Genomic DNA, 27,269 nt, shown 5'->3' on the forward strand with positions numbered 1-27,269 from the left:
AAACACTGGCACTTTCCAGCAGCGTTTAGAACAAAGAGACTTGAATTTCTATCAATCCTTCCTTTCCGTTCTCGTTACACTCTCAATATCTGGTACTGATACTGGGTAAATTTAGTATTGGGGCTAAATCTATTACTGGACTGACGCAGTCTGAGACTCCCCGGCGAAATTAGTTTGGGCTTTTGTGCTCAGTTTACCTCTGGGCTTCCTTGTGATTCTACCAACACTCACCGCATGGGGCAAAAATACACAGTCAGCAATGTTTTTCAAGTTCCATGTTAATCATTGCTTTTCTGTCTAATTTACCCACACGACAGTCATACAGAAAATGATGTGCTGGCTTTGGAGTCACCCATTAAACCTTGTGAATCTGCTTCAATATTCAGTGCCCCCTTGATAGATTGTCTGTCTGCCTATCTATCCAGTTACAATATCATCATAGAATCCCTACAGTGCAGAAGAGGCCATTTAGACAGAGTATCTTACTTTCCCCTCTTTCCCCTACCCTGGATTGGATTGTATTTATTATGTATCTCATATGTATTAGTATACAGTGAAAAGTATTGTTTCTTGCACGCTGTATAGACAAAGCATGCCGTATGTAGAGAAGGAAATGAGTGAGTGCAGAATGTAGTGTAACAGTCACAGCTCGGGTGTAGAGAAAGATTGAGACTCCACACATGACTGATCCACCGAACCTACACATCTTTGGACACTAATGGGGTAATTTAGTAGGGCCAATCCATTTAACTTACACATCCTGGGACATTAAGGGGCAATTTAGCATGGCCAATGAACCCATTCCAGCACATCTTTTGGACTGTGGGAGGAAACCTGGAACACCCGGAGGAAACCCACACAGACACGGGGAAGAATGTGCAGACTTTATTTAGGGGATAGGTAGAGCAGATGTGCAAAGACTATTTCTTCAGGTAGATGTAGCTGTTACTAGGGGCATAACTATAAGGTTCATAGTGGGAGATATAGGAGGGATGTACGAGGTAGATTCTTTACTCAGAGAGTAGTTGGGGTGTGGAATGCACCGCCTGCTGTGATAATGGAGTCGGACACTTTAGGAACTTTCAAGCGGTTATTGGATAAGCACATGGAGCGCACCAGAATGATAGAGAGTGCGATAGTTTAATCTTGGGCTTGACATAGCTTGGCACAACATCGAGGGCCGAAGGGCCTGTATTGTGCTGTAATGTTCTATGTACTCCTATGGGGCTCCAGAGTTGTTATTCCATGCCAGGGCCACTGTCCCATCCTGGCCAAACATCACCAGGGCTGCCCAGGAGTAACAAAAATTAAAATGCTCGCAAGGTGCTCTGTCTGGTGGCCAGGAATGGATACGGACATAGCCACGCTCGTGGGTCATATCGAGAGTCTCAGAAGAAACTCTGGAACCTGCCAGCTCCCATTCTCTGTCCCTAACCTTGGATTTGAGATGGACGTGCTGGACTTGGCTGCATCAACTCGCTTGCTGCCCGATGAAGAGACTGAACCCAGGCCTCGATGCTCAAGGCGAAAGCAGCAACCTCCGGTCCGCTGCAACCCACCTACTTCTGACACCAAGCTGGAGGAAGCAGAACTGACATTGAAATGCCGCAAGAGGTTTGCAAGGATATTTGCCTTCTTTGTGTGAGTGCCTTTCAAGGAGGCCATTGCCCAGGAGCAGAGGGCAGCCTCTGGAGCGGTGATTCCAGCCACTAGAAATGGAACATCATTGCTGCCAGGTTAATGGATGCCGGTATTGGAGGGAGACCTTGGAGCAACTTTGAAAACAGGGCTTGCATTTATGTAGCACCTTTCATGACAACGTGGCTTCCCAAAATGAACTGCTTGAAATTTAATCTTCTAAAATTAAACATTCACTGTGAAAACTGACATGTGAAGATGTCCCTTGAGAAGGTGGTGATGGGGTTTCTTCTTGAAGAGTTTCAGTCCCGTGTGGTGAAGGTGCTCCCACGGTGCCGTTAGGGAGGGAGCTCCAGGATTTTAACCCAGTGACGATGAAGGAACGGCCGATATATCTCCAAGTGGGGACGGTGTGAGAGACTGGGAGGGGAACTTGGAGGTGATGGTGTTCCCCATGTTCCTGCTGCCCTTGTCCTTCTAGAGGAGGCTGGAGGTTGTGGCTTTGGGAGGTTTTACTGAAGAATGTGGCAGTGGGAACAGAAGAGAAAGATATAACTACATCATCATTGTCTGTAGTTTTTAGGTTAAAACAGAACATATTTCAGTTGCTCGAAATTGGAGCTAAAAACAGAACAGTTCTGAAGAGAAATGGGTGGCATGGTAGCACAGTGATTAGCACTGCTGCTTCACAGCTCCAGGGACCTGGGTTCAATTCCCAGCTTGGGTCACTGTCTGTATGGAGTCTGCACATTTTCCCCGTGTCTGCGTGGGTTTCCTCTGGGTGCTTCTGTTTCCACACTCCAAAGATGTGCGGGTTGGGTTGATTGGCTATGCTAAATTAACATAAGAACATAAGAAATAGGAGCAGGAGTCAGCCAACTAGCCCTTCGAGCCTGCCCCGCCATTCAATAAGATCATGGCTGATCTGTCGTGGCTCAGTTCCACTTTCCCACCCTCTCCCCATAACCCTTAATCCCCTCTCTTATCAAAAACCCATCAACCCGCGTCTTAAAAATATTTAGCGAGGTAGCCTCCACCACTTCAACGGGTAGAGAATTCCAGAGATTCACCACCCTTTGAGTGAAGAAGTTCCTCCTCAACTCCATTCTAAACCACCCCCCCTTTATCTTGAGGCTGTGCCCCCGAGTCCTTTCTGAGCGGGAAGAGTCTCTCCACCTCTATCCTATCCATCCCATTCATCATCTTATATGTCTCAATGAGATCTCCCCTCATTCTTCTAAACTCCAACGAGTACAAGCCTAATTTATTCAGCCTCTCCTCATAGCCCAACCCCCTCAACTCCGGCATCAGCCTAGTAAACCTCCTCTGCACTCCCTCCAAGGCCAAAATATCCTTGCGTAAGTGCGGCGCCCAAAACTGCACACAGTACTCCAGCTGCGGCCTCACCAATGCCCTATATAGCCGCAGCAAGACCTCCCTACTTTTATATTCAATCCCCCTCGCTATGAAGGCCAGCATCCCATTCGCCTTCCTGATCACCTGCTGCACCTGCAAGCTAGGTTTTTGCGACTCATGCACAAGGACCCCGAGGTCCCTCTGCACCGTCACCTGCTGCAGTTTTTCGCCATGTAAGTAATAATCCTTCCTACCATTATTCCCACCAAAGTGGACCACCTCGCACTTGCCAACATTAAATTCCATTTGCCAGTTCCTGGCCCATTCACCCAGCCTATCTAGATCCTTCTGTAGACTCTCCACACCCTCCGCGCAATTTGCATTGCACCAATCTTGGTGTCATCAGCAAATTTCAACACCATACACTCGGTTCCCTCCTCCAGATCATCTATATAAATGGTAAATAGCTGAGGCCCCAGCACCGACCCCTGGGGCACTCCACTAGTCACCAACCGCCAATCCAAATAGCACCCATTGACCCCCACTCTCTGCCTCCTATTTCACAACCAATCCTCTATCTACGCTAACACCCTACCCCCAACTCCATGTCCCCTGACCTTCTGCAATAACCTCTTGAGGTACTTTGTCAAACGCCTTCTGAAAATCTAGAAAGACCACATCCACCGGCTCTCCTCTATCCACTGCCCTAGACACATCCTCATAGAACTCCAGTAAATTTGTCAGACACGACTTCCCCTTAACGAAACCGTGCTGCGTCTGCTCTATCAAGCAATTCCCCTCAAGATGCCTCGCTATTTCCTCCTTGATGACGGATTCTAACATTTTACCTACAACGGACATTAAACTAACCGGCCTATAATTCCCTGCCTTTTGCCTGGCACCCTTCTTAAACAACGGCGTAACATTAGCCGTTTTCCAATCTTCCGGCACATCCCCGGAATCCAGTGACGTTTGGAAAATAACCACCAAGGCATCCACTATCACCTCCGCCATTTCTTTCAGAACCCTCGGATGCATTCCATCCGGTCCTGGGGACTTGTCCACAATCAGCCCCTCCAGTCTGTCGAGCACCGCCTCTCTAGTAACAGTAATGTCATTGAGACCCTCCAGTCCTACCACCTTTCCACCTCTAACATCCGGCAAATTATTCACGTCCTCCTCCGTAAAGACCGAAACAAAAAAGTTATTCAAGACCTCAGCCATTTCCCCATCCCCTACCGCTAAGTCCCCCTTCTCATCCTCTAAGGGTCCAACGTTTACCCTAGCCAGCCTCTTCCTTTTTATATATTTATAAAAACTCTTGCTATCCTTTTTTATATTAAGCACTAGCCCAGCTTCATGGTTTCTCCTACCCTTCTTTATCAACTTCTTTGTCAGTCTTTGTTGATATTTAAACCTCTCCCAATCCTCTTCTTGCCCACTACTCTTACCTACTCTAAACGCCTCCGCTTTTAATTTAACACTTTCCTTCACCTCCTTCGTTATCCACGGCTTATTACCTCTCCTCCTACGGTCCTTCTTAACCATCGGAATAAATTTCTGCTGAGCACCAAGAAAGATCTCCTCAAAGATCCTCCACTGCTCCTCAGCAGACCTACCTTCCAACGCGCTCCCCCAGTCCACATTCACCAATTCTTCTCTCATCCTACTGTACTCCCCTCTGTTCAAACAAAGGACGCGTGTCCGGGAACCCACTTTCTCCTCCTCCATCTGCACCTGAAACTCCACCATACAATGATCACTCTCCCCAAGAGGATCCTTCACCGCAAGGTCCCTAATTCTACCCGCCTCATTATGTTGCCTATCCTTACTGATTGTGGTCTGTGAGTTAGGAAGTTCTGGATTCAGGCGCAGAGGGAGGAACCGAGGCCCAGGCCACGGAGTTTGGAGATGAGTTTCATTGGAATAATGGTGTTGAAAGCTGAGCTGCAATCAATAAACAGGAGTCTGACATAGGTGTCTTTGTTAGCTAGGTGTTCCAGGATTGAGTACAGGGCCAGGGAGATGACGTTTGCTGTGGACCTGTTGCGCCGACAGGCAAACTGTAGTGGATCCTGGTAGTCCGGGAGGCTGGAATTGATTCGTGCCATGACTAACCTTTCGAAGCACTTCATAATGGTGGATGTCAGAGCCACTGACTGAGTCATTAAGGCATTAAGGCACGCTGCTTGGTTTTTCTTTGGTACTAGGATGATGGTCACCTTCTTAAAGCAGATAGGGACTCAGATTGTTGTAAAGAGAGGTTGAAGATATCTGTGAATACCGCCACCAGCTGATCCGTGCAGGATCTGAGCGCTCATCCGGGTATCCCATCCGGGCCAGTCACTTTCTGTGGGTTGACCTTGAAGAAAGTTGCTCTGCAATGGTGACTTCAGATACAGATTCATCCAGGACTCTGTATCTAATGGTCTTTGCAAATTTGGGGATTGGATGGGATTGTGTGATCTGTATTTTACTATTCTGTGTGAGTGAACTTGGAACAAGTCTGAAAACAGACACCTCAAAATATGTTGCAGCCAATTTAACTCGGGTTTTGAAGTGTGGTCATTACTGCAAAAATGGCAGCATCAGAAGAATAAAATGGGTTTTTTTGGTGACATTGGTTGAGTGATAAATGTCCCAGAATACCAAGGAAGCTTCTCTGATCTGCACCAAAATAGTTTTGGGACTCTTTCATCCATCTCACTGGGCACTGTCCAGTCCACAGGTCGGTGCTGAGGGAGCACCACCCAGTCCGAGTCATTTCACTGACACATTGAACTGAGGCCCCATCAACTCTCCCAAATAGATTTTAAAAATCCCACTTCGTTTACAATGAATCCATAGAATTCCTACAGTGCGGAGGCCATTCAGCCCATTGAGATTTCTCCTATCCCCGTAACCCTGCGCATTGATTATCCATCGAACCTGCTCATCTTTGGAGTGAGAGCACCAGAGGAAACCCACACAGACACAGGGAGAACGTGCAGGATCCACAGTCAGTCACCCGAGACTAAAATTGAACCTGGGTCACTAGCACTGTGAAGCAGCAGTGCTAATCACCCTGTCACCATGCCAGCCATGCACTCCTCCTGCTAATTCGATTTAAGGACCATCAGGAGACTTACTGCCTGTAGACAGCATTCACTGTGTTAGTGCAGTGATGGGCAGAGTCTTCAAACATCTGACTGCAGATCCACTAGTATCAGCACCGGCTTCTCTTTAATCACAGCTCAGAGTGAAAATTACACAGAAATAGAAACCCCCAAATGTCTGCACAAATTTCCCAGATGGCACAGTTAGCACTGCTGCCTCACAGCACCAGAGATCTGGGTTCGATTCAAACCTTGGGCCGCTGTGTGGAGTTTACACATTCTCCCCATGTCTGCGTGGGTTTCCTCCAGATGCTCCCTCAGTCTGAAAAACAGGCTGATTAGGTGTATTGATCTGAACAGGCACCGGAATGTGCCGACTTGGGGATTTTAACACTGCAATGGAGTTACTGTGGAAGTAATAAAGTTTATTAAAGTTTAAAATCAATAAAATACTTACAACAGATTCTGAACATACACGACAACCACTGTTGGAGTAAAAACTTCAACTGCCTGGAATAAAGATATCGGAGTTATAACATCTGACCTATTGCTGTTTGGAGGAAAGGGCAGAATTTTCCAGCCATTCACACGGGCAGGATTTTCCGAACCTGCTGCAGTGGCTCCAACTCCTCTGTCCTCACTTGCAGCGGCAGTGGGGATATGAACAGCCAGAAAATTCCAGCCACGATTTCAGTGCTAGAACAAGTCAGATTATTTGACTTCGATCCTGTATATTTAAATGCTGTTTTTCCACATATCTGCATCAAAACATTGCTTGTGACATTGTGGAATCCTCCGTGTGTGTTACATAACTGCCCAATGTGACTGGTGTTGTGAGAGAATGTATTCAACTCTGGACAGATTGAGAACATCGTTTGTTGTGTAGTGGCTCAAACAGGTTTCAGCATGAACAGGCTGAGGCGAGAGTAGGTTCTGCTAAGTTTTTTGACTCTTCAGAGTAGAAAGAATGCCAGGCAGGATGTTGGAATGCTCCTCCCGCAGGATGTGGGAAGTTAGGGAGCTCTCCAGTGTCCCCGACAACAACACCTGTAAGAGGTGCATCCAGCTGCAGCTCCTAACAAACTGCATTAGGGAACTGGAGCAGGAGCTGGATAATCTCCATATCATTTGGGAGAATGAGAAATGTATAGATAGTAGCTTCAGGGAGGTAGTTACGCCAAAGGCACAGAACACAGGTAATTGGGTGACCGTTAGGTGAGGGAAAGGGCAAAGGGCAGGCAGAGCAGGGCTCCCCTGTGGCCATTCCCCTCCACAATAGGTATACTGCTTTGGATACTGTTGTGAAGGATGCCTTACCTGGAACAAGCTGCAGCAGCTGGATCTCTGGCACTGACTCTGGTTCTGTAGCGCAGAAGGGAAGGGGGAAGAAGAGGAGAGAGGTAGTGATAGGGGACTTGATAGTCAGAGGTACAGACAGGAGGTTCTGTGGTTGTGACAAAGACTCTCAGATGGTTTGTTGCCTCTCAGGTGCCAGGGTGAGGGATGGCTCTGATCGCGCACACAGCATTCTGAAGTGGGAGGGTGATCAGCCAGATGTCATTGTACACATCGGTACCAATGACGTAGGAAGAAGAGTGTGGAGGTCCTGAAGACTGAGTATAGAGAGCTTTGGTAGGAAGTTAAAAAGCAGGACCCTGAGGGTAGTAATCTCAGGATTGCTACCTGTGCCAGTGAGGGTAAGAGTAGGATGCTCAGACCGATGAATACGTGGCTGAGGAATTGGTGTCGGGGACAGGGTTTCAGATTTCCAGATCATTGGGACCTCTTCTGGGACAGGTGCAACCTGTACAAGAGAGACAGGTTATACCTGAACGATAAGGGGACCAATAGACTTGCAGGGAGGTTTGCTAGTGTTATTGGGGGAGGGTTTAAACTAGATTTGCAGGGGAACCAGAATGCCAGAACAGATAGTGAAGCGGGGGTGAAAAGTATGATGTTAATAGTTCATGCAAAATCACAAATAGAAGGGTTGTGTGTGTTGGTAATAATCTTGAGGTCTGTCTATTTCAATGCCAGGAGTGTTGTGGGGAAGGCAGATGAGTTGAGGGCGTGGATTGACACATAGAATTATGACATTATAGCCATTAGTGAAACATGGCTACAGGAGGGGCAGGACTGGCAGTTCAATGTTCCTGGGTTCCAATGTTTCAGATGTGATAGAGGGAGAGGGGTGTGGCATTGCTAGTCAGGGAAAATGTTGCAGTAGTGCTCAGGCAGGACAGATTAGAGGGCTTGTCTACCGAGGCCATACAGGTGGAGCTGAGAAACAGGAAAGGTATGACCACATTGATGGGATTGTATTATAGACCACCCAATAGTCAGCGAGAATTGGAGGAGCAAATCAGCAGAGAGATAGCTGACAACTGTCAGAAACAGAAAGTTGTGATAGTTGGGGATTTTAATTTTCCACGTATAGATTGGGACTCCTGTACTGTTAAAGGTCTAGACGGGGTGGAGTTTGTAAAATGTGTTCAGGAAAATTTCTGAATCTATATATAGAGATACCAACTAGAGAGGATGCAATATTAGATCTCCTATTGGGAAATGAGTTCGGGCAAGTGATGGAAGTGTGTGTAGGGGAACACTTTGGTTCCAGTGATCATAACACCATTAGTTTCAACTTGATCATGGATAAGATAGATCTGGTCGTCGGGTTGAGGCTCTGAACTGGAAAAAGGCCAAATTTGAAGAAATGAGAAAGGATGGAAAAAGCGTGGATTGGGACAGACTGTTCTCTGGCAAGGATGTGATTGATAAGTGGGAGGCCTTCAAAGGAGAAATTTTGAGAATGCAGAGTTTGTATGTTCCTGTCAGGATTAAAGGCAAAGTGAATGGGAATAAGGAACCTTGGTTCTCAAGGGATATTGCAACTCTGATAAAGAAGAGGAGAGAGATGTATGACATGTAGAGGCAACAGGGAACAAATAAGATGCTTGAGGAGTATAAAATGTGCAAGAAACTACTTGAGGAGGAAATCAGGGGGGCTAGAAAAAGATATGAGGTTGCTTTGGCAGTCAAGGTGAAGGATAATCCTAAGAGCTTCTACAGGTATATTAAGAGCAGAAGGATAGTCAGGGATAAAATTGGTGCTCTTGAAGATCAGATGGTCGGCTTTGTATGGAACCAAAAGTAATGGGGGGGGATATTAAATGGGTTTTTTGCATCCGTATTTACTAAGGAAACTGGCATGGAGTCTACGGAAATAAGGCAAACAAGTGGAGAAGTTATGGAACCGATACACATTAAAGGGGAGGAGGTGCTTACTGTCTTGAGGCAAGTCAGAGTAGATAAATCTAAAATCTAAGAGTAGAGGTTGTATAAGACATTGGTGGGGTTGAATTTCGAGTATTGTGTGCAGTTTTGGTCGCCTAATTACAAGAAAGATATTAATAAGGTTGAAAGAGTGCAGAGAAGGTTTACAAGGATGGTGCCAGGACTTGAGAAACTGAGTTACAGAGAAAGGTTGAATAGGTTAGGACTTTATTCCCTGGAGCAGAGAAGAATGAGGGAAGATTTGATAGAGGTGTATAAAATTATGATGGGTATAGATAGAGTGAATGCAAGCAGGCTTTCTCCACTGAGGCTAGGGGGGAAAAAACTAGAGGACATGGGTTAAGGGTGAAAAGTTGAAAGGGAATATTGGGAGTGGGGGGAGGAAGAGTGGTGAGAATGTGGAATGAGCTGCAGATAAAGTGGTAAATGCAGGCTCACTTTTAACATTTCAGAAAAACTTGGACAGGTACATGGATGAGAGGGGTCTGGAGGGATGTGGGACTAGGCAGAAAAATGGTTTGGCAGAGACAAGAAGGGCCAAAAGGCCTGATTCTGTGCTGTAATGTTCTACGGTTCTAGTCTTGCCATCTGCTGTTCATCATGGATTGAGTGCCATGTTGATGGAAGCTCTCCATTTGTTTTCTGTACAGAACCCATCATTCTGACCCACACAAGAGGGCAGTAATGACAATCTCTCTGTATACCCGAGTTCTATTAGACACGGGTAGTGAATGGTTTCACCAAACACAGTTCAAGAGGTGGCCAAAGGAGCTGTTGGCCTTGGACAGTCAAATGTCGATGTCCTCATCAACAGTAATACTGAGATGCAGTAAATAAATACTGATTGGAAACAATTCCAGAAGGGATTTTGGTATCAGTTTTCCTGAGCTTATGCTGGTTACCCAGGCCTGTGCAAAGTGATCCATGGCAGTGAAAACTGAATGCTGCACAGTCCCGTTCCTCAGAAGGTTTTGTTCTCCAGCTGCTCCATCCTGATGCTCAGGTGCTGTCACAAGGTCCCGTGTTTCACCTGGACAGGTCACCTCTGTCAAAAGGACACCGTTAGAGGCTTCATTTTGATCAATCTTGCATCTATTTGGTTTCCTGGAAGGGAACAAACAGCAGAGTTCAGAATGAAAAGAATCCAACACTTTGGACAAGTGAGTAAAGGAGCTGTTCAGGAGCACAAACCCATTAAATTCCACTCCACATCCTGGGTATGGGTCACAGGAGCTGCACAGTGATGGAACACAGAGTGTAGAGGAGAGGAGGTTTATAGGAGAGGCAATGGGCAAGGGCTGGACACTCCACAGGAGCCACGCTGACCCACAGAGGGATGGTGAGAGGAAGAGTTATTGTGTACAGTTCTGGTCACCTCACTGTAAGGAGGATGTGGAAGCATTGGAGAGAGTGCAGAGGAGATTTATCAGGATGCTGCCTGGTTTGGAGAGAAGGTCTTATGAGGAAAGGCTGAGGGAGCTGGAGATTTTCTCTTTAGAGCAGAGGAGGATGAGGGGTGAATTAATAGAGGTTTATGAGATGATGAGGGAGATAGATAGAGTGGATGTGCAGAGGCTATTTCCTCGGATGGATGCAGCTTTGATCTACGAGATGGTTCGAAAGAACACCTTGTGTGGAACCCATAGGGAACAGGCAATTCTGGATTTGCAGATGTGTAATGAGGCAGACTTGATAAAGGAGCTTAAGGTGAAAGAACCCTTAGGAGGCAGTGACCATAACATGATAGAACTCACCCTGCAGGTTGAAGGAGAAGCTGGAATCAGATGTAACAGTATTCCAGTTGATAAAGGGAACTATGGAGGCAGGAGGCAGGAGATAGCCAGAGTTGATTGGGAGAGAAGCCTAGCAGGAAAAACGGTGGCACAGGAATGGCAGGAGCTTCTGGGAATAATAATTGGGGAGACACAGCAAAAATTAATCCAAGGAAGAAGCAGCATATAAAGCGGAGGACGAGGCATCCATGGCTGGTGTGGGAAGTCAAGGATAACATTAAAGCAAAAGAAAAAGCACACAATGTGGCAAAGATTAGTGGGAAGATTTTAAAGACCAACAGAGTGCAACTAAAACAGAAAGGAGGGTAAAGCTAGCCAGGAATATAAATGAAGGTTGCAAGACGTTTTTTTTAGATAGATAAAGGGTAAGAGAGAGGCAAGAGTGGACATTAGACTGCTGGAGTAGTCGTAGTGGGGAACGAAGAAATGGTGGAGGAACTGAATAGGTATTTTGCATCAGTCTTCATGCTGGAAAACACCAGTAACATATCAAAGATTCAAGAGAGTCAGGTAGAGGTGAGTTGGTGCTCGGAAAGCTGAAAGGTCTGAAGGTGGATAAATCACCTGGGGCAGGTGGACTTGACACCAGAGTTCTGAAGGAGATAGCTGAAGAGATAATGGAGGTATTGGTGGTGATCTTTCAGGAATCACTGGTGTCGGGGGGGTTGTCCCAGAAGACTGGAAAATTGGTTTTATGGAGGGAGGCAAAAGATGGGAAATGACAGGCTAGTTAGCCTGACCTCAGTCGTTGGTAAGATTTGAGAATCTGTTATTAAGGATGAGATTTTGGAATACTTGGAAAAGCATGGTAAAATAGGACAAAGTCAGCATGGTTTCATTAAGGGGAGGTCAAACCAGATGAAGCTGTTATAATTCTTTGAGGAGATAACAAGCAGGTTAGACAAAAGGAGAGCCAGTGGACATTATCTACTTGAATTTCGAGAAGGCCTTTTACAAGGTGCCACACAGGATGCTGGTAAGTAAGAGAGAATCCCTACAGTACAGAGAAAGGCCATTCAGCCCATCAAGTCTGCACCGACCACAATCCTACCCAGGAACTACCCCCATCTCCCTACATATTTACTCACTAATCCCTCAAAACTACGCATCTCAGAACACTAAGGGCAATTTTTTAGCATGGCCAATCAACCTAACCTGCACATCTTTGGACTGTGGGAGGAAACCGGAGCACCCAGAGGAAACCCACGCAGACACGAGGAGAATGTGCAAACTCCACACAGACAGTGACCCGAGGCAGGGATCGAACCCAGGTCCCCGGAGCTGTGAAGCACCAATGCTAACCACTGTGTTGCTATGCCTTTTATAAGGCTCTAGTCAGACCACGTTTAGAATATTGTGAGCAATTTTGGGCCCCGTATCGAAGGAAAGATGTGCTGGCTGTAGAGGGTTCAGAGGAGGTGCATGAGAATGATCCCGGGAATGAAAAGCTTAATGTACAAGGAGCATCTGAGGACTCTGGGTCAGTATTCGATGGAGTTTAGAAAGCTGAGGAGGGGAATCTCATTGAAACTTACAGAATAATGAAAGACATGGATAGAGTGGACATGGGGAAAGATGTTTCCATTAGTGGGAGAGACTAGGATCCAAAGGCACAGCCTCAGAGTAGAGCGGCGACCCTTTAGAACTGAGATCAGGAGGAATTTCTTCAGCAAGAGGATTGTGAGTCAATGGAATTCATTGCCACAGAAGGCTGTGGACGCCAGGTCACTGAGTGCATTTAAGACAGAGACAGACAGGTTCTTGATTGGTAAAAGGATCACTGGGAAAAAGCGGGAGAATGGAGTTGAGAAACTTATCAGCCATGATGTCATGCTGGAGCAGTCTCAATGGGCTAAATTACCTAATTCTGCTCCTATATCCTGTGGTCTTATAGAGGACAGTGGAGGTAGGGTCATGGAATACTTTAATTTGGAGTTAAACAGATTTTTATTGATGAGAAACTCATAGGGTTTTGAGGGTGGGTAGTAGTGTGAGAAAACAGGAAAATAAAATTGAGGCCACAGTCAAGTCGGCCATTATCCGGTCAAATGGTGATGCAGGGTTGAGGAGCTGAATGGCCTACTCCTGTTCCTAATTTCTAAGCTCCTGTGTCTTGCATTAGCAGAACAAACTGTACACAGTACTCAATGTTTGGTCTGGCCCATGCTCCACCTACATTTCAGCAAGACTTTTTTCCTCTTATTCTCCTGGCAAATTGCATTGAAGGCCAACATCCCATTTACCTTGTTGACTGTTTGCAGTACCTGGGTGTTAACTTGGTGATTTGGGTACAAATCTCTCCAAATGCCATTCACTGGCCTCTCAGCTTTTCCATTCTTCCAAACCATTTCCCACATTATATTCCATCTGCCACCATTATTTCCTGATGTGGAGATGCTGGTGTTGGACTGGTGTGGGAGGTTCTCTCCAGCCGGTGCTGTGCAGTGTCAGTGGTACACACCAGTTCCACAGCTACCACCGACACTGCAAACTGCTGGCTCAAAGTGGAGAGGATCTCCAAGAAGATCGTGGATATCACCACTCACCTGATGAAGGAGCAGCACTCTGAAAGCTCGTGATTCCAAATAAACCTGTTGGATTTTAATCTGCTGTTGTGTGACTTCTTATTGTACCCATTATTTCCCGATTACTGAACTGGCCAAGATCTGTTTGCAGCCTCAGTGTCCTCCTCACAGCTTACTCTCCCACTTTCTATCATCAGTAAACTTGGACATATCGCACTCTCTCCCCTGATCAAAGTCACTGATACGGATTGTGAATATCTGAGACTCCAGCACTGATCCCTGCAGCACCAGTTACATCCCACCAACCAAAAATCACCCATTTGTTCCTCCTCTGTTTCTGTCCATTAACCAATCCTCAATCCATGCTATATTACCCCCAATCCCCTGAGCCTGTATCTTGTGGAACAACTTGTTGTGTGACACCTTATCAAACACCTTCTGAAATTCCAGATACATTCCTCATCCACTGGTTCTCCCAGTGGGATAATATTTGCTCCTTTCCAATCCACGGGGACTGTTCAGCGGCGAGAGGATAACAAGCTGGAAGTGACTGGTTAACGCTGCTCAATGATAGGGTGGATTGAAGCATCCTCACAGCTCAGTAAATGGACAGTTCTAGAGGTCAGCAACATTGAACAAACATTATAAACCAAAAACAGGATTCAATGGAAACAGTGGAACATTCTGGAACTCACCGTCGCTTTCGGAATATGTAAACCCCAATTCCAGCGACAACAAAAGCAGCAACAAGAATTCCGATTCCCAATCCAACTCTTGTTCCAGTAGAGGGTTCAGGACCTAGAGACAGAATGAAGCCATTAATAGTCTGGGACACACTCACAAAACTAAACAGCAGAGACCTTCAGCACCGAGTATTTCAGAACCATTCCCAGTACAAACAGATCCCTGGTTAATTCTAGTCCTGGAGGGATGTGGGAGGTGAGTTACCAATAATCTCACACACACCAGGCCGCTCCACAGCTTCTTGCACACACACACGGCCCCATAATGTGACCGATACATGCTTTCCAATAGAGATAACTGGTCATCGAGCAGCAATAGCCCCCCCTACCCCTCTGCCCACCTCTTCACTCCCCCTGAAACCCAAACACTCCACTAAAATAGAACAAGAACCTCAAACTAACATCCGGTGGAAAATCTCGGGATGAGGTGGAACATCCGGCACCGTAACATTGACATGTCTGCCCTGAGCGAGACACGACGGGCAGGGGAAGGCCAGCTTAAAGACCAAGGTGGTGGATATACCTTCTTCCGAAAGAAGAATGTTGTCTCTACGGTGTTGGCTTTGCCATAAAAAACAGATGGGTCAGACGTCTCAATGAACCCACCGGGGAAGGAAACACCTCATGACTTTATGGCTCACTCTGCCCCAGAAACAGCTCATCACAGCCGTCTGTGCCTCCACCCCAACCCTAGACTTAAGGGACAAGACAAAAGAAAGAGTCCACTCCAGCCTTGACCAATCGCTGTCCCACATCCCAAAAGGAGACAAGCTGATTCTCTTCAGTGATGTCAGTGTTCGAGTCGGGAGGGGAACAAACATTTAGAAATGCGCGCTGGGTGGGGAAGGCGCTCCGAAGACAAACGCCATCTTCAGGAAAGCAGACGGGTCTGACTGTGGAAATTACAGACGGATTTTCCTACTCTCCACCATGGGAAAGGTCATTGCAACAATCCTCCTCAACGGTTCCTCCCAGTGTCTGTACAGCTGCTCCCTGACCCTCAGTGTGGCTTCGCCTGTTAAGAGACACAATGGACATGATCTTCAGCACGCGGCAAATCCAGGTAAAGTGCAGGGAGCAGCATCAATCTCCGTACATGGCCTTCTTCCATCTCACAAAGGCTTCCGATTCTGTCAACCGTGAGGGATTGTGGAACATCCTCCTCAAATCCGGCTTCCCACAGAAATTCGTCACCATTCTCCACCTGTTCCACAATGATAATGCAAACTGTGATCCTCACCAGTGGAGCCACCACATACCCAATACGTCCACAAACTGGGATCAAACAGGACTGCATCACTGCACCAACATATTCCTCACAGCAACACTCCATCCCATCACCTTCAAGTTTCCCACTGGAGTGGAACGAAGCAGGAAACTGTTCACACTCTGACACCTCTAGTGTCTGCAGATCCACAACCAAGAGACCGAGCTACAAACCATCGTCAACACATTCACTGAGGCATATAAGAGAACGGACCTCAGACTAATCATCTGGAAAACACAGGTTCTCTACCAACCTGCTCTTCCTGTATTAAACTGCCCCCACCCCCCAACCATCAGGATCCACAGTGAGCCCCTGGACAATGTGGATCATTTCCCACATCTCCTCCGGCACGAGCAGATATCGACAATGAAATCCAGCATCAACTCCAATGTGCCAGTGCAGCCTTCAGACATCCGAGCAACAGAGTGTTCGAAGCCTGAGACCTCCAATCCAGCTCATGGTTACAGTGCACCCTCCTGTATGCATCAGAAACATGGACAATGCACAGCAGACACCTCAAATCCCTGGAGAGATATCACCAACACTGCCTCTGCAAAACCCTGCAAATCCACTGGCAGGATAGGTGAATCAATGTGAAAATCGCCTCCCAGGCTGATATCCCCAGTATTCAGGCATTAGTCACACTGCTGCGATGGACAGGCCACATTGTCCGCACACCCGACACAAGACCTGCTGAAATGAGTGCTCTGAGCTCTGCAATGGTAAGCAATAGGACACACAGAGAAAAAGCTACAAGGACGCTCTGAAAACCTCCCTAAATAAATGTAACATCCCCACTGACACGTGCAAATCAGTGGTCTTAGAATGCACTAACTGGAGACAACACATCTGTGAAGGCACCAATCACCTCGAGTGTCAGTGAGTAGAGCACGCAGAGGACAAGTGTAAACATTGGGAATAGAGCACAGAACCCAGAGCGAGCCACCCACCCGCCCATCTCATCAACCACCAGCTACCAAACCCAGGGCAGAATCTGCGGCTCCAGGATTGGTCTATTCAGCCAGCTGCAGAACCCACCTCTCTGCAGGAGAAGCAAGTCATCCTCGACCCTGAGGGACTGTCATAGAAGGAGAAGATTAGTGAACTAGGTGGGGTTTTATAACAATGCAATAGCTTCAGGGTCACTTTTAGTGGGACCAATTTTATATTTCCAGATTTTTATTAAATAAACTGAATTTAAATTCTGAAACTGAGACAGTGGGATTTGAACTCACATTCTCTGGATTATTAGTCCAGGTCTCTGGATTATTAGTCTAGTCACATAACCACTGCACAACTGAACCCATAAAAATTAGAGATTAAATACAGAAAACCTGAAACAGAAATCTCTCACCTGTTACAGAGAAATGGACGAGATCAAATTGCTCCCAATAATAGCCTGTCTCCAGCCTCTTGTAAATCTGACACTGATAATCATTCTGGTCCGAGTCCCTGAGGTCAGAGAGCAGGACTGACCAGTTTCCTTGTTCCAGTTGATCTTTGAACAGCTTTGTTCGGTTTCTGAACCGTGGATCTTGTTGTGTCAAATCATCGTTTCCACTGACCACTCTGTGTAAGATATCACCCTTGGTAGTTCCCCAGATTCCCAGTAAATCTGAGATGGTAACATTCCCTTTGTAGGTACAGGGCAGCACAACCTGCTCCCCAAGGAACCCAGAAACTGGGACAGGCGAGTCACCTGGAAAAGATTGGAAGTATTTATAAATGGATAGAATCTCCTTGTTGAACTCCATATCTGAGGGACAGGAAGGTGAGACTCAGGAACAGAAATAACAATTCCAGGTAATTTAAGGACCAGTTACAGGTAACAGTGACTCACACCACTCACTCTCACACAATCATTCTTTGTTAAAATGTCACACATTTCAAACCTTCCAATGTTACTCACTGTCTATCCAGTGAAACAACTGCACAAACGTTCAAAAGACTCTAAATAATTTTAATATAATCACTGCATCATAAATGTGGAACATCTGAAATAGAAACCTCTCACCTGTTACAAAGAGATCGACTGAATCAACTTTCTCCCAATGAATTTGTTTATCAATCTTGTAGATCCGACACTGGTACTGGCTCCGGTCTGACTCCCCGAGGTCAGAGAGCAGGACTGACCAGTTTCCTTGTTCCAGTTGACCTTTGAACAGCTTTGTTCTGTTTCTGAACTGTGGATCTTGTTCTGTCAAATCATCGTTTCCATTGATAAACTTGTGCAAAAACTCACGTTTGGGTGTCGTCCAGATTACCAGTAAATCTGAGACTGGGACATTCCCTTTGTAGGTACAGGGCAGCACAACCTGCTTCCCAAGGAACCCAGAAACTGGGAAATGTGAAAAACCTGGAAAAGATTGAAAGTATTTATCCACAGATATAACCTCCCTGCTGCTACATTACACCCCAAGCTTCACATGGTTACACTGCCATGCTCGATTTACAAGAAGCACTGATCAGTACCTCACTGCTTTCATTTGTGTGGGAAGGTTAAAGCTCAGACATTGAGGGCCTTTAACTAAAACCAGCTTGTGCTGGATATTTGTAAGCACAGAGCAGCTGGACAACACTTTGAATCACATGTTTTCCATTTGTACACGTGCTGGGAGAACACATCAGGATATTGGTCACCTTCCCTTGGGAGAAAAATCACAGACTGGGGGGGTGGACAATGTGAGATGGAACTCAGGAGCTGAAAACTGACCCTGAAATGTAAAGATCAGATTTACTAACGTCGATCTGATCTCAGGACAGTCCCAGACTCCTGATTCCAGAGCTCAGGATCTCATCCCAGTCCCTTTCGATTCCCATCTGAGACCCACTGGATCTCAGGCACCCATCCCAGTGTTATCCAGTTACCCATCCCAGTGTCACTGAGTGTTGCTCAATGTCCAGATCCCACTGTTCACATCACAGGGGTTAATGTGAAAACATTAACTTCCTTCCTTTCAGTTCTGATGATCATTGTGTGTGATGTGAAACTACTGTGTCCACTCCCTCAATGGCTCCACTGGCAGGACACACAGCACCTTAAAGCTAGATGTATTCCTGATCCCCCCACCCTGTGATCAGTGCTGAAATGTTCCAGCAGTCACAGCTCTTACCTGAAACAGCAGCAACAACACTCAGCAGCAGCAGCAGGAGTCTGTGGAAGTTGTGTCCCTGCAACAAGAAAACACAGTGACCCCCTTTACAACAGGTTCACCCACTGTTCAGACTGATGATTGGACTGCCTCAAACTTCCAGTGCAAAGAATTGTCCCCTTGCCCAGGATTACGTGCTGAGAGACACATTCAAGCTTGGAACAGCCGCTGCCAGGGCACGATGGGGAAAGGTCACTTTGTAAAGCCTTTCAGCCAAGTCACTGAAGCGCTGTTAAAGATCTATAAACCCCGAGACTGTGAGTTTAATCCCAGTCTTGTGTCGGATGGCACGTGGGATGAGATTGTGGATTCTTGTGAAGAGTATCTCTGCTGGATTTAATATTTCAGTGAGGATTCCACCTGCGCCAGAGGCCTTGCTGTTTTTCAGCTTTCGGATGTTTTTTTTGCCCTCACATTGAGCTGGGGTTGTGCTGAGATGATGGTGGGTAGCGTGTTGCAAGATGGTGTCAATGGCATTGTGTCAAAGGCTGGATCCTGGTTACAGAGATCCTAAAGTGCTCTCCCCAGTGGGTGTTAACTGCCTTGCCGCACTGCATTGTCAGAGGGTCAGGGCTGAGGGAGCGCTATCAAATAAATTGGTTGGACTTTAACCTGGTGTTGAGAGACTTCTTACTGTGTTTACCCCAGTCCAACGCCAGCATCTCCACAATATTACAGGTGTTCACACAGATAAACCCAGAGTCTGGCTCCTGTTTTAAAGGGGTTCAGACAGCAGGTGGCGCTCTGTCCAACCAACAGCACCACCAGGTGCCCAGCTGATGGTATTGCAGGGAACCGTGGAACAAATTTGAAAAGCGGAGCTGCATTTGTCTAGCGCCTTCCAGACAGGAATTCCCAAAATGTATCACTTGAGATTTCACCTCGTCAACATAAACCTTCACAGAAAAAACTGACATGTGAAGATACATGTGATGGGGCTTCTTCTTGAACAGTTTCAGTCCCGTGTGGTGAAGGTGCTCCCACGGTGCCGTTCGGGAGTGAGCTCCAGGATTTTGACCCAGTGACGATGAAGGAACGGCCAATATATCTCCAAGTGGGGACAGTGTGAGAGAGACTGGGGGGGAACCTTGGAGGTGATGGTGTTCCCCATGTTCCTGCTGCCATTGTCCTTCTAGAGGAGGCTGGAGGTTGTGGCTTTGGAAGGTTTTATTGAAGAATGCGGCAGTGGGAACAGGAGAGAAAGATATAACTACATTATCATTTGGTCGCCACACTTACGCAACGATATTTTGGCCTTGGAGGGAGTGCAGAGGAGTTTTACTAGGCTGATACCGGAGTTGAGGGGGTTGAGCTATGAGGAGAGGCTGAATAAATTAGGCTTGTACTCGTTAAGAGTTTAGAAGGATGAGGGGAGATCTCATTGAGACGTACAAGATGATGAATGGGATGGATAGGATAGAGGTGGAGAGGCTCTTCCTGCTCAGAAAGGACAGTAGGACTAGAGGGCACAGCCTCAAGATAAGGGGGGTGTGATTTAGAACGGAGTTGAGGAGGAACTTCTTCACTCAAAGGGTGGTGAATCTCTGGAATTCTCTGCCCGTTGAAGTGGTGGAGGCTGCCTCGCTAAATATTTTTAAGACACGGGTTGATGGGTTTTTGATAGGCAAGGGGATTAAGGGTTATGGGGAGAGGGCGGGAATGTGGAACTGAGCCACAACAGATCAGCTATGATCTTATTGAATGGCAGGGCAGGCTCGAAAGGCTGGATGGCCTACTCCTGCTCCTACTTCTTGGGTTCTTATTATGTTATCATTGTCTGTATGGAGTCTGCACATTTTCCCCATGTCTGCGTGGGTTTCCTCTGGGTGCTCCTGTTTCCACACTCCAAAGATGTGCGGGTTAGGTTGATTGGCCATGCTAAATTGCCCCTTAGTGTCCAGGGATGTGTAGATTAGAGACATTGGCGGGTAAAATGTACAGGGATATGGGGGTAGAGCCTGGGTGGGATTGTGGTCGGTGCAGACTCGATGGGCCAAATGGCCTCTTTCTGCACTGTAGGGATTCTATGATCCCTATGACATTGAATTTTAAATTTTAATTCTGAGCTGGGAATTTACACAACTTTCCTACTGGATAAAGAGTCAGAGGGCGAGTCAATCAGATTCTACATCTGCTTATCAATCAAAGGCACTGCAATTTTCTTCATTTATTTTTCAATGGCTCTAAATCATCAGGAGCCGCTCCAGCTGCCTCTTCACTGCCGCCACCCCTTCCCCTCTCTCCCCATCAACTCTCCCTCCATTTCTCCCCTCAGCCCCCTCCTCCGCTCCTGTTTTTACTGACAGTCCCTGCAGCTCCTTTCCATCCATTCCCCCGGATAAGGAGCTGAATGGGGGTGAGGATGGAGGAAAGTTTCCCCCAGATCCCCCCCTTTCCCCCCCGGCTCTGAGACACTGACAGTACCTGCAGCTCCTTTCCATCCATTCCCCACACAGGGATCAGCTCGGAGGCTCCACACTGACAACAGGAGGGACAGAAAACATCAGATTCTCCACTGAGCGGGAAAAGAGGCGCGTTTACCCGTTAGAGAACAATTTCAAACTTCAGCGGGGGGGCGGGGAAACCTGGGTTCATTCACACAGAGAGAGGGGGTGCTGACCATCCCCGCTCTCTCCTCCCTCTCCCCGGGTGTGGGCTGAACAGTTTCCCGGGAGCCGACACTCGGATTGTTGTTTCACTCCAATCCCTTCAGGGGAAAAGCAGCTTTTAACCCGGGTTTTCCTGACAGAGGCTGGGACATTAATCCTCACTCCCCCCCCCAGTGTGTCTCACAATGGTACAGTCCAGACTCCGCCCCCCCAGCCCAGGCCCCGCCCCCCAGCCCAGGCTCCGCCCTCAGCGGGAAATTTGAGTTTGAAAATTGATCAACCAATGAAACAGCTCAGAGTATCACAACAGCAAACACAGGAATACAAACCACAGAGTTTTCCTGAGGAAGGTCAGAACAATCGGGTTTCGGTGTCAGATTGGCAGCGCCGCAGAGATTAAACAATATTGAATAAATTAAAAATAAACAGAATAAAACATCAGATAAACCCAGAGTCTGGCTCCTGTATTAAAGGGGTTCAGACAGATAAACCCAGAGTCTGGCTCCTGTATTAAAGGGGTTACATAAGAACATAAGAAATAGGAGCAGGAGTAGGCCATCTGGCCCTTCGAGCCTGCCCCACCATTCAATAAGATCATGGCTGATCTGTCGTGTCTCAGTTCCACTTTCCGGCCCTCTCCCCATAACCCTTAATCCCCTCTCTTATCAAAAACCCATCAACCCGCGTCTTAAAAATATTTAGCGAGGCAGCCTCCACCACTTCAACGGGCAGAGAATTCCAGAGATTCACCACCCTTTGAGTGAAGAAGTTCCTCCTCAACTCCGTTCTAAACCGCCCCCCTTTATCTTGAGGCTGTGCCCCCTAGTCCTACTGTTCTTTCTGAGCGGGAAGAGTCTCTCCACCTCTATCCTATCCATCCCATTCATCATCTTATATGTCTCAATGAGATCTCCCCTCATTCTTCTAAACTCCAACGAGTACAAGCCTAATTTATTCAGCCTCTCCTCATAGCTCAACCCCCTCAACTCCGGTATCAGCCTAGTAAACCTCCTCTGCACTCCCTCCAAGGCCAAAATATCTTTGCGCAGGTGCGGCGCCCAAAACTGCACACAGTACTCCAGCTGCGGCCTCACCAATGCCCTATACAGCCGCAGCAAGACCTCCCTACTTTTATATCCAATCCCCCCTCGCGATGAAGGCCAGCATCCCATTCACCTTCCTGACCATCTGCTGCACCTGCAAGCCGGGGTTTTGCGACTCATGCACACGGACCCCGAGGTCCCTCTGCACCGTCGCCTGCTGCAGTTTTTCGCCACGTAAGTAATAATCCTTCCTACCATTATTCCTACCAAAGTGGACCACCTCACACTTGCCAACATTAAATTCCATTTGCCATTTCCTGGCCCATTCGCCCAGCCTATCTAGATCCTTCTGCAGACTCTCCACACCCTCCGCACAATTTGCCGTTCCCCCAATCTTGGTGTCATTAGCAAATTTCGACACCCTACACTTGGTTCCCTCCTCCAGATCATCTATATCAATGGTAAAAAGCTGAGGCCCCAGCACCGACCCCTGGGGCACTCCACTAGTCACCATCCGCCAATCCGAATAGCACCCGTTGACCTCCACTCTCTGCCTCCTATTTGACAACCAATCCTCTATCCACGCTAACACCCTACCCCCAACTCCATGTCCCCGTCCTTCTGCAATAACCTCTTGCGAGGTAGTTTGTCAAACGCCTTCTGAAAATCCAGAAAGACCACATCCACTGGCTCTCCTCTATCCACTGCCCTAGACACATCCTTATAGAACTCCAGTAAATTTGTCAGACACGACTTCCCTTTAATGAAACCGTGCTGCGTCTGCTCTATCAAGCAATTCCCTTCAAGATGCCTCGCAATTTCCTCCTTAATGACAGATTCTAACATTTTACCTACCACAGACGTTAAACTAACCGGCCTATAATTCCCCGCCTTTTGCCTGGCACTCTTCTTAAACAACGGCGTAACATTAGCCGATAAACCCAGAGTCTGGCTCCTGTATTAAAAGGGTTCACACAGATAAACCCAGAGTCTGGCTCCTGGATTAAAGGGGTTCACACAGATAAACCCAGAGTCTGGCTCCTGGATTAAAGGGGCCCAGACAGCAAATGGCGATGTTGTCAAGCTCATGTGGTGAACACAAACTGATCAAGAGCGGCACGGTAGCACAGTGGTTAGCACTGCTGCTTCACAGCTCCAGTGACCCAGGTTCGATTCCCAGCTTGGGTCACTGTCTGTATGGAGTTTGCACATTCTACCTGTGTCTGCATGGGTTTCCTCCCACAGTCCAAAGATGTGCAGGTTAGGTTAATTGGCCGTGCTAAAATTGACCCTTTGAGTCCCAACATGTGTAGGTTAGAGGGATTAGCATGTAAATATGTCAGGATACGAGGATAAAACCTGGGTGGGGTCGCAGTCAGTGCAGACTCGATGGGCTGATTGGCCTCTTTCCGCACTGTAGGCTATGATTCTATTAGCACTATCAGGTGAAATAGCTCAGTATTGCAGGGGTATATTCAATTTAAAATGGCACCCTGTTGACTTTCATAGCACCCTGCACAGCTGGTACAGCGCTTAGTATTGCTGCCTCACAGCACCAGGGACCCAGGTAACTTGTGTGGAGATTGCAGTTTCTCCCCACATTGTGTGGGTTTCCTCCACGTCCCAAACATGTGCAGGTTCGGTTGATTTACTCTGTTAAATTACTCCTTTGTGTCAGGGGATTAGCAGGGTAAAACCATGGGGGTTATGGGGGTAGGGCCTGGCTGGGATTGTAGTCGGTGCAGGCTCGATGGGTCAAATGGCTCCTTCTGCACTGTAGGGACTCTATGGTTTCCACCATGAGAGATTTAAGGTCAATAAAATACATCTTTGGAAGTCTAGTCACAGCTGCGAGGTAGAAAATAATGCAATAATATAATCACAGCAAACTCTCACAAAGGACAAAATCAGAAACAGACTCAACTGTTTATCAGAAATGTCAGGCTGGAATAGCACGGCAGCACCACCTCCCCCCCAGGGCCCACCCTCCCACGGCACGGCAACCCCCTCAGGGCCCACCCTCCCAGGGCATGGCAGCACCCCCCAGTGTGAATACATCCTACAAGGCGAATGTAGTGAGAGAAACAGCTCAAAGACAGCAGGTCAAATATTCCAACCCTCACTTACCCTGAATAAGGATCCAACCATGTAAAATTAAACCATCATTGTCACTCACATGAAGAATGGGTATTTATGCGAGGTAGCAGAGGCTGCAGGAATCCACATGTCAGGCGTGACTCAATGGCTAACATTCTCACCCCAGAATCAGCAGTTTGTGGGTTCAAACCCCACTCCTTTGAGTGGAGTTCAGAGTAAATGCTGACAATACCACTGCAGTGCTGAGGGTCTGTATTTCAAAGACATTAAACTGAGGAATCTCTCAGGGATCCCACACCCACTATTGGAAATGGAATTGCTGAGTTGTTACTAGTTTATTTGCAGTATTTATCCACCAGTCTCCACCTCAAACAGGTGATAATTGTTAAATAAACCGCTATAAAACTCAGATCATTCTTTAACATTAGAACAATGTTCAAATGAGGAAAACAAAACGGAAACTGACCTTAGAGACACATCGAACTGTTGGCTGCGGGGGTCTCTCCTCATGTTGCTGTGATTTGGAACATGTTTTACTGTCCATGTGGCCTCAAAAGTCACAATGTTTAATAACATCCACGCTTCAGAAAAAAAACAGACATTCCTCATTGTTGTGATTGAGTTGATGTCAGTGCCCAAAACACATTGATCATTCCATTTAGTTGCTGTTGGTCTTGTTTTAGTGTCCAAGGTGGTGATGGGGCTTTTTCATGAAGAGTTTCAGTCCCATGTGGTGAAGGTGCTCCCACGGTGCCGTTAGGGAGGGAGCTCCAGGATTTTAACCCAGTGACTATGAAGGAGTGGCCGATATACCTCCAAGTGGGGACGGTGTGAGAGAGACTGGGAGGGGAATTTGGAGGTGATGGTGTTCCCCATGTTCCTGCTGCCCTTGTCGTTCTAGAGGAGGATGGAGGTTGTGGCTTTGGGAGGTTTTATTGAAGAATGCGGCAGTGGGAACAGAAGAGAAAAATAATAATTATAATTACTCTCAATAGGAATGAACTAAAGATACTTGACCTGCTGGAAATTGATCTAAAGACAGAAGTTCTGAAGAGAAATGTCATTGGAAAGCTCAACTCTGAGAATTTCCAGCACTTTATTGAATGAAGACACAGTGGGTCAGCCAATCAGATACCAATCCTGCTGTCAATCAGAAACAGATATGGAGTTGCCAGCATTGGACAGGGGTAAACACAGTAAGAAGTCTCACAACACCAGGTTAAGGTCCAACCAATTTATTTGATAGGAAACCCACAAGCTTTCGGAAACACTATTCCTTCGTCAGGTGTGTGGAAGGTTCTGATCAGAGACGGGCATGTAGAGGTACAGAATCCTGATTAGAATGTGAGTCTTTCCAGCTAACATGCTATTCAAGTCTTAAAGATGCAGACAACGTGAGTGGAGATAGCATTAGACATTGGTTAAAGAGATGTGTATTGTCTCCAGGTAGGACAGTAAGTGAGATGTTGCAATTTCAGGCAAGTCACGGGAGTTACAGACAGTGTGACATGAACCGAAGATCCCGGTTGAGGCCATCCTCATGTACGAGGAACTTGGTAATCAGTCTCTGCTCAGCGACTCTGCGCTGTCGTGTGTCGTGAAGGCCGCCTTGGAGAACACTGACCCAAAGATCAGAGGCTGAATGCCCATGACCGCTGAAATGTTCGCCAACAGGAAAGGAACTTGCAAAATCTCACTTACTGTCCTGTCTGGAGACAATACACATCTCTTTAACCTGTGCCTGATGCTATCTCCACACACACTGTCTGCATCTTTAAGACCTGAATATCAGGTTAGCTGTAAAGACTCACATTCTAATCAGTAATCTGTAAACTGTGTGTGTGTTATATGCCTTTCTCTGATCAGAACCTTCCAAACACCAGACGAAGGAACTGCGTTTCTGAAAACTTGTGGGATTACTATCAAATAAACTGGTTGGACATTAACCTGGTGTTGTGAGACTTTTTAACTATAATCAGAAACAGCCCCGCGGCCCTCCTGTTATTTACCGTTAAAAATAATCAAATTCCCCGCACTCCCCCGCCCCAACCACCCCCTCCCCACATTAACAGAGCGGATCTCACCCCCCAGATCCAGTAGAATGGTGAAGGAAAGATTTCTCCCTCAGGGTGAGGAACACAAACTCCTGAAATAAACAAACTCTCTCCCCCCCCCCCCCCGCCCCGGCTCAGAGACACAGAGAATAAGGAGCTGAATGGGGGTGAGGATGAAGGAAAGTTTCCCCCAGATCCCCCCCTTTCCCCCCCGGCTCTGAGACACTGACAGTACCTGCAGCTCCTTTCCATCCATTCCCCACACAGGGATCAGCTCGGAGACTCCACACTGACAACAGGAGGGACAGAAAGGGTCAGATTCTCCACTGAGCAGGAACAGAGAAACACTTTCCCATTAGAGAACAATCTCTACAGCAAGGTGTAGCACAGTACAGGGGTGGGACCTGTGTTCATTAACACAGAGAGGGGGTGCTGGCCATAAGGGTATCAAAACTCAGGGTATCAAAACCACAAAGACACAGGAATGCAAACCACAAAGTTGTGCCAAGGAAGATCAGGTCAATCGGTTTTCAGTATCAGATTTGCACTGCCGCAGAGATTAAACAATATTGAATAAATTAAAACTAAACAGAATAAAACATC

The 27,269-nt window shown here is 47.0% G+C and overlaps 1 protein-coding gene across 2 annotated transcripts; it reads right to left on the bottom strand.

The window, feature by feature from the left end:
* Nucleotides 1-16,980: 16,980 nt before the first annotated feature.
* LOC145338014 (polymeric immunoglobulin receptor-like) lies at nt 16,981-26,964 on the bottom strand. Of its 2 annotated transcripts, none has more exons than XM_080182782.1 (4): nt 26,902-26,964; nt 18,825-18,882; nt 17,726-18,067; nt 16,981-17,410 (listed from the first exon to the last, which is right to left on the bottom strand). In XM_080182782.1, the coding sequence occupies exons 1-4, from the start codon at nt 26,920-26,922 to the stop codon at nt 17,031-17,033; spliced, it is 801 nt and encodes a 266-aa protein (XP_080038908.1). In that variant the 5' UTR covers nt 26,923-26,964; the 3' UTR covers nt 16,981-17,030. The 2 variants fall into 2 exon arrangements, with proteins under 2 accessions (XP_080038908.1, XP_080038907.1); XM_080182781.1 differs by lacking the exon at nt 26,902-26,964 and adding an exon at nt 21,288-21,378.
* Between the last annotated feature and the right edge of the window lie 305 nt (nt 26,965-27,269).

This window comes from Carcharhinus amblyrhynchos, unplaced genomic scaffold, assembly GCF_965287045.1.
Source record: "Carcharhinus amblyrhynchos unplaced genomic scaffold, sCarAmb.v2.hapA scaffold_89, whole genome shotgun sequence".
Lineage (NCBI taxonomy): Eukaryota > Metazoa > Chordata > Chondrichthyes > Carcharhiniformes > Carcharhinidae > Carcharhinus > Carcharhinus amblyrhynchos.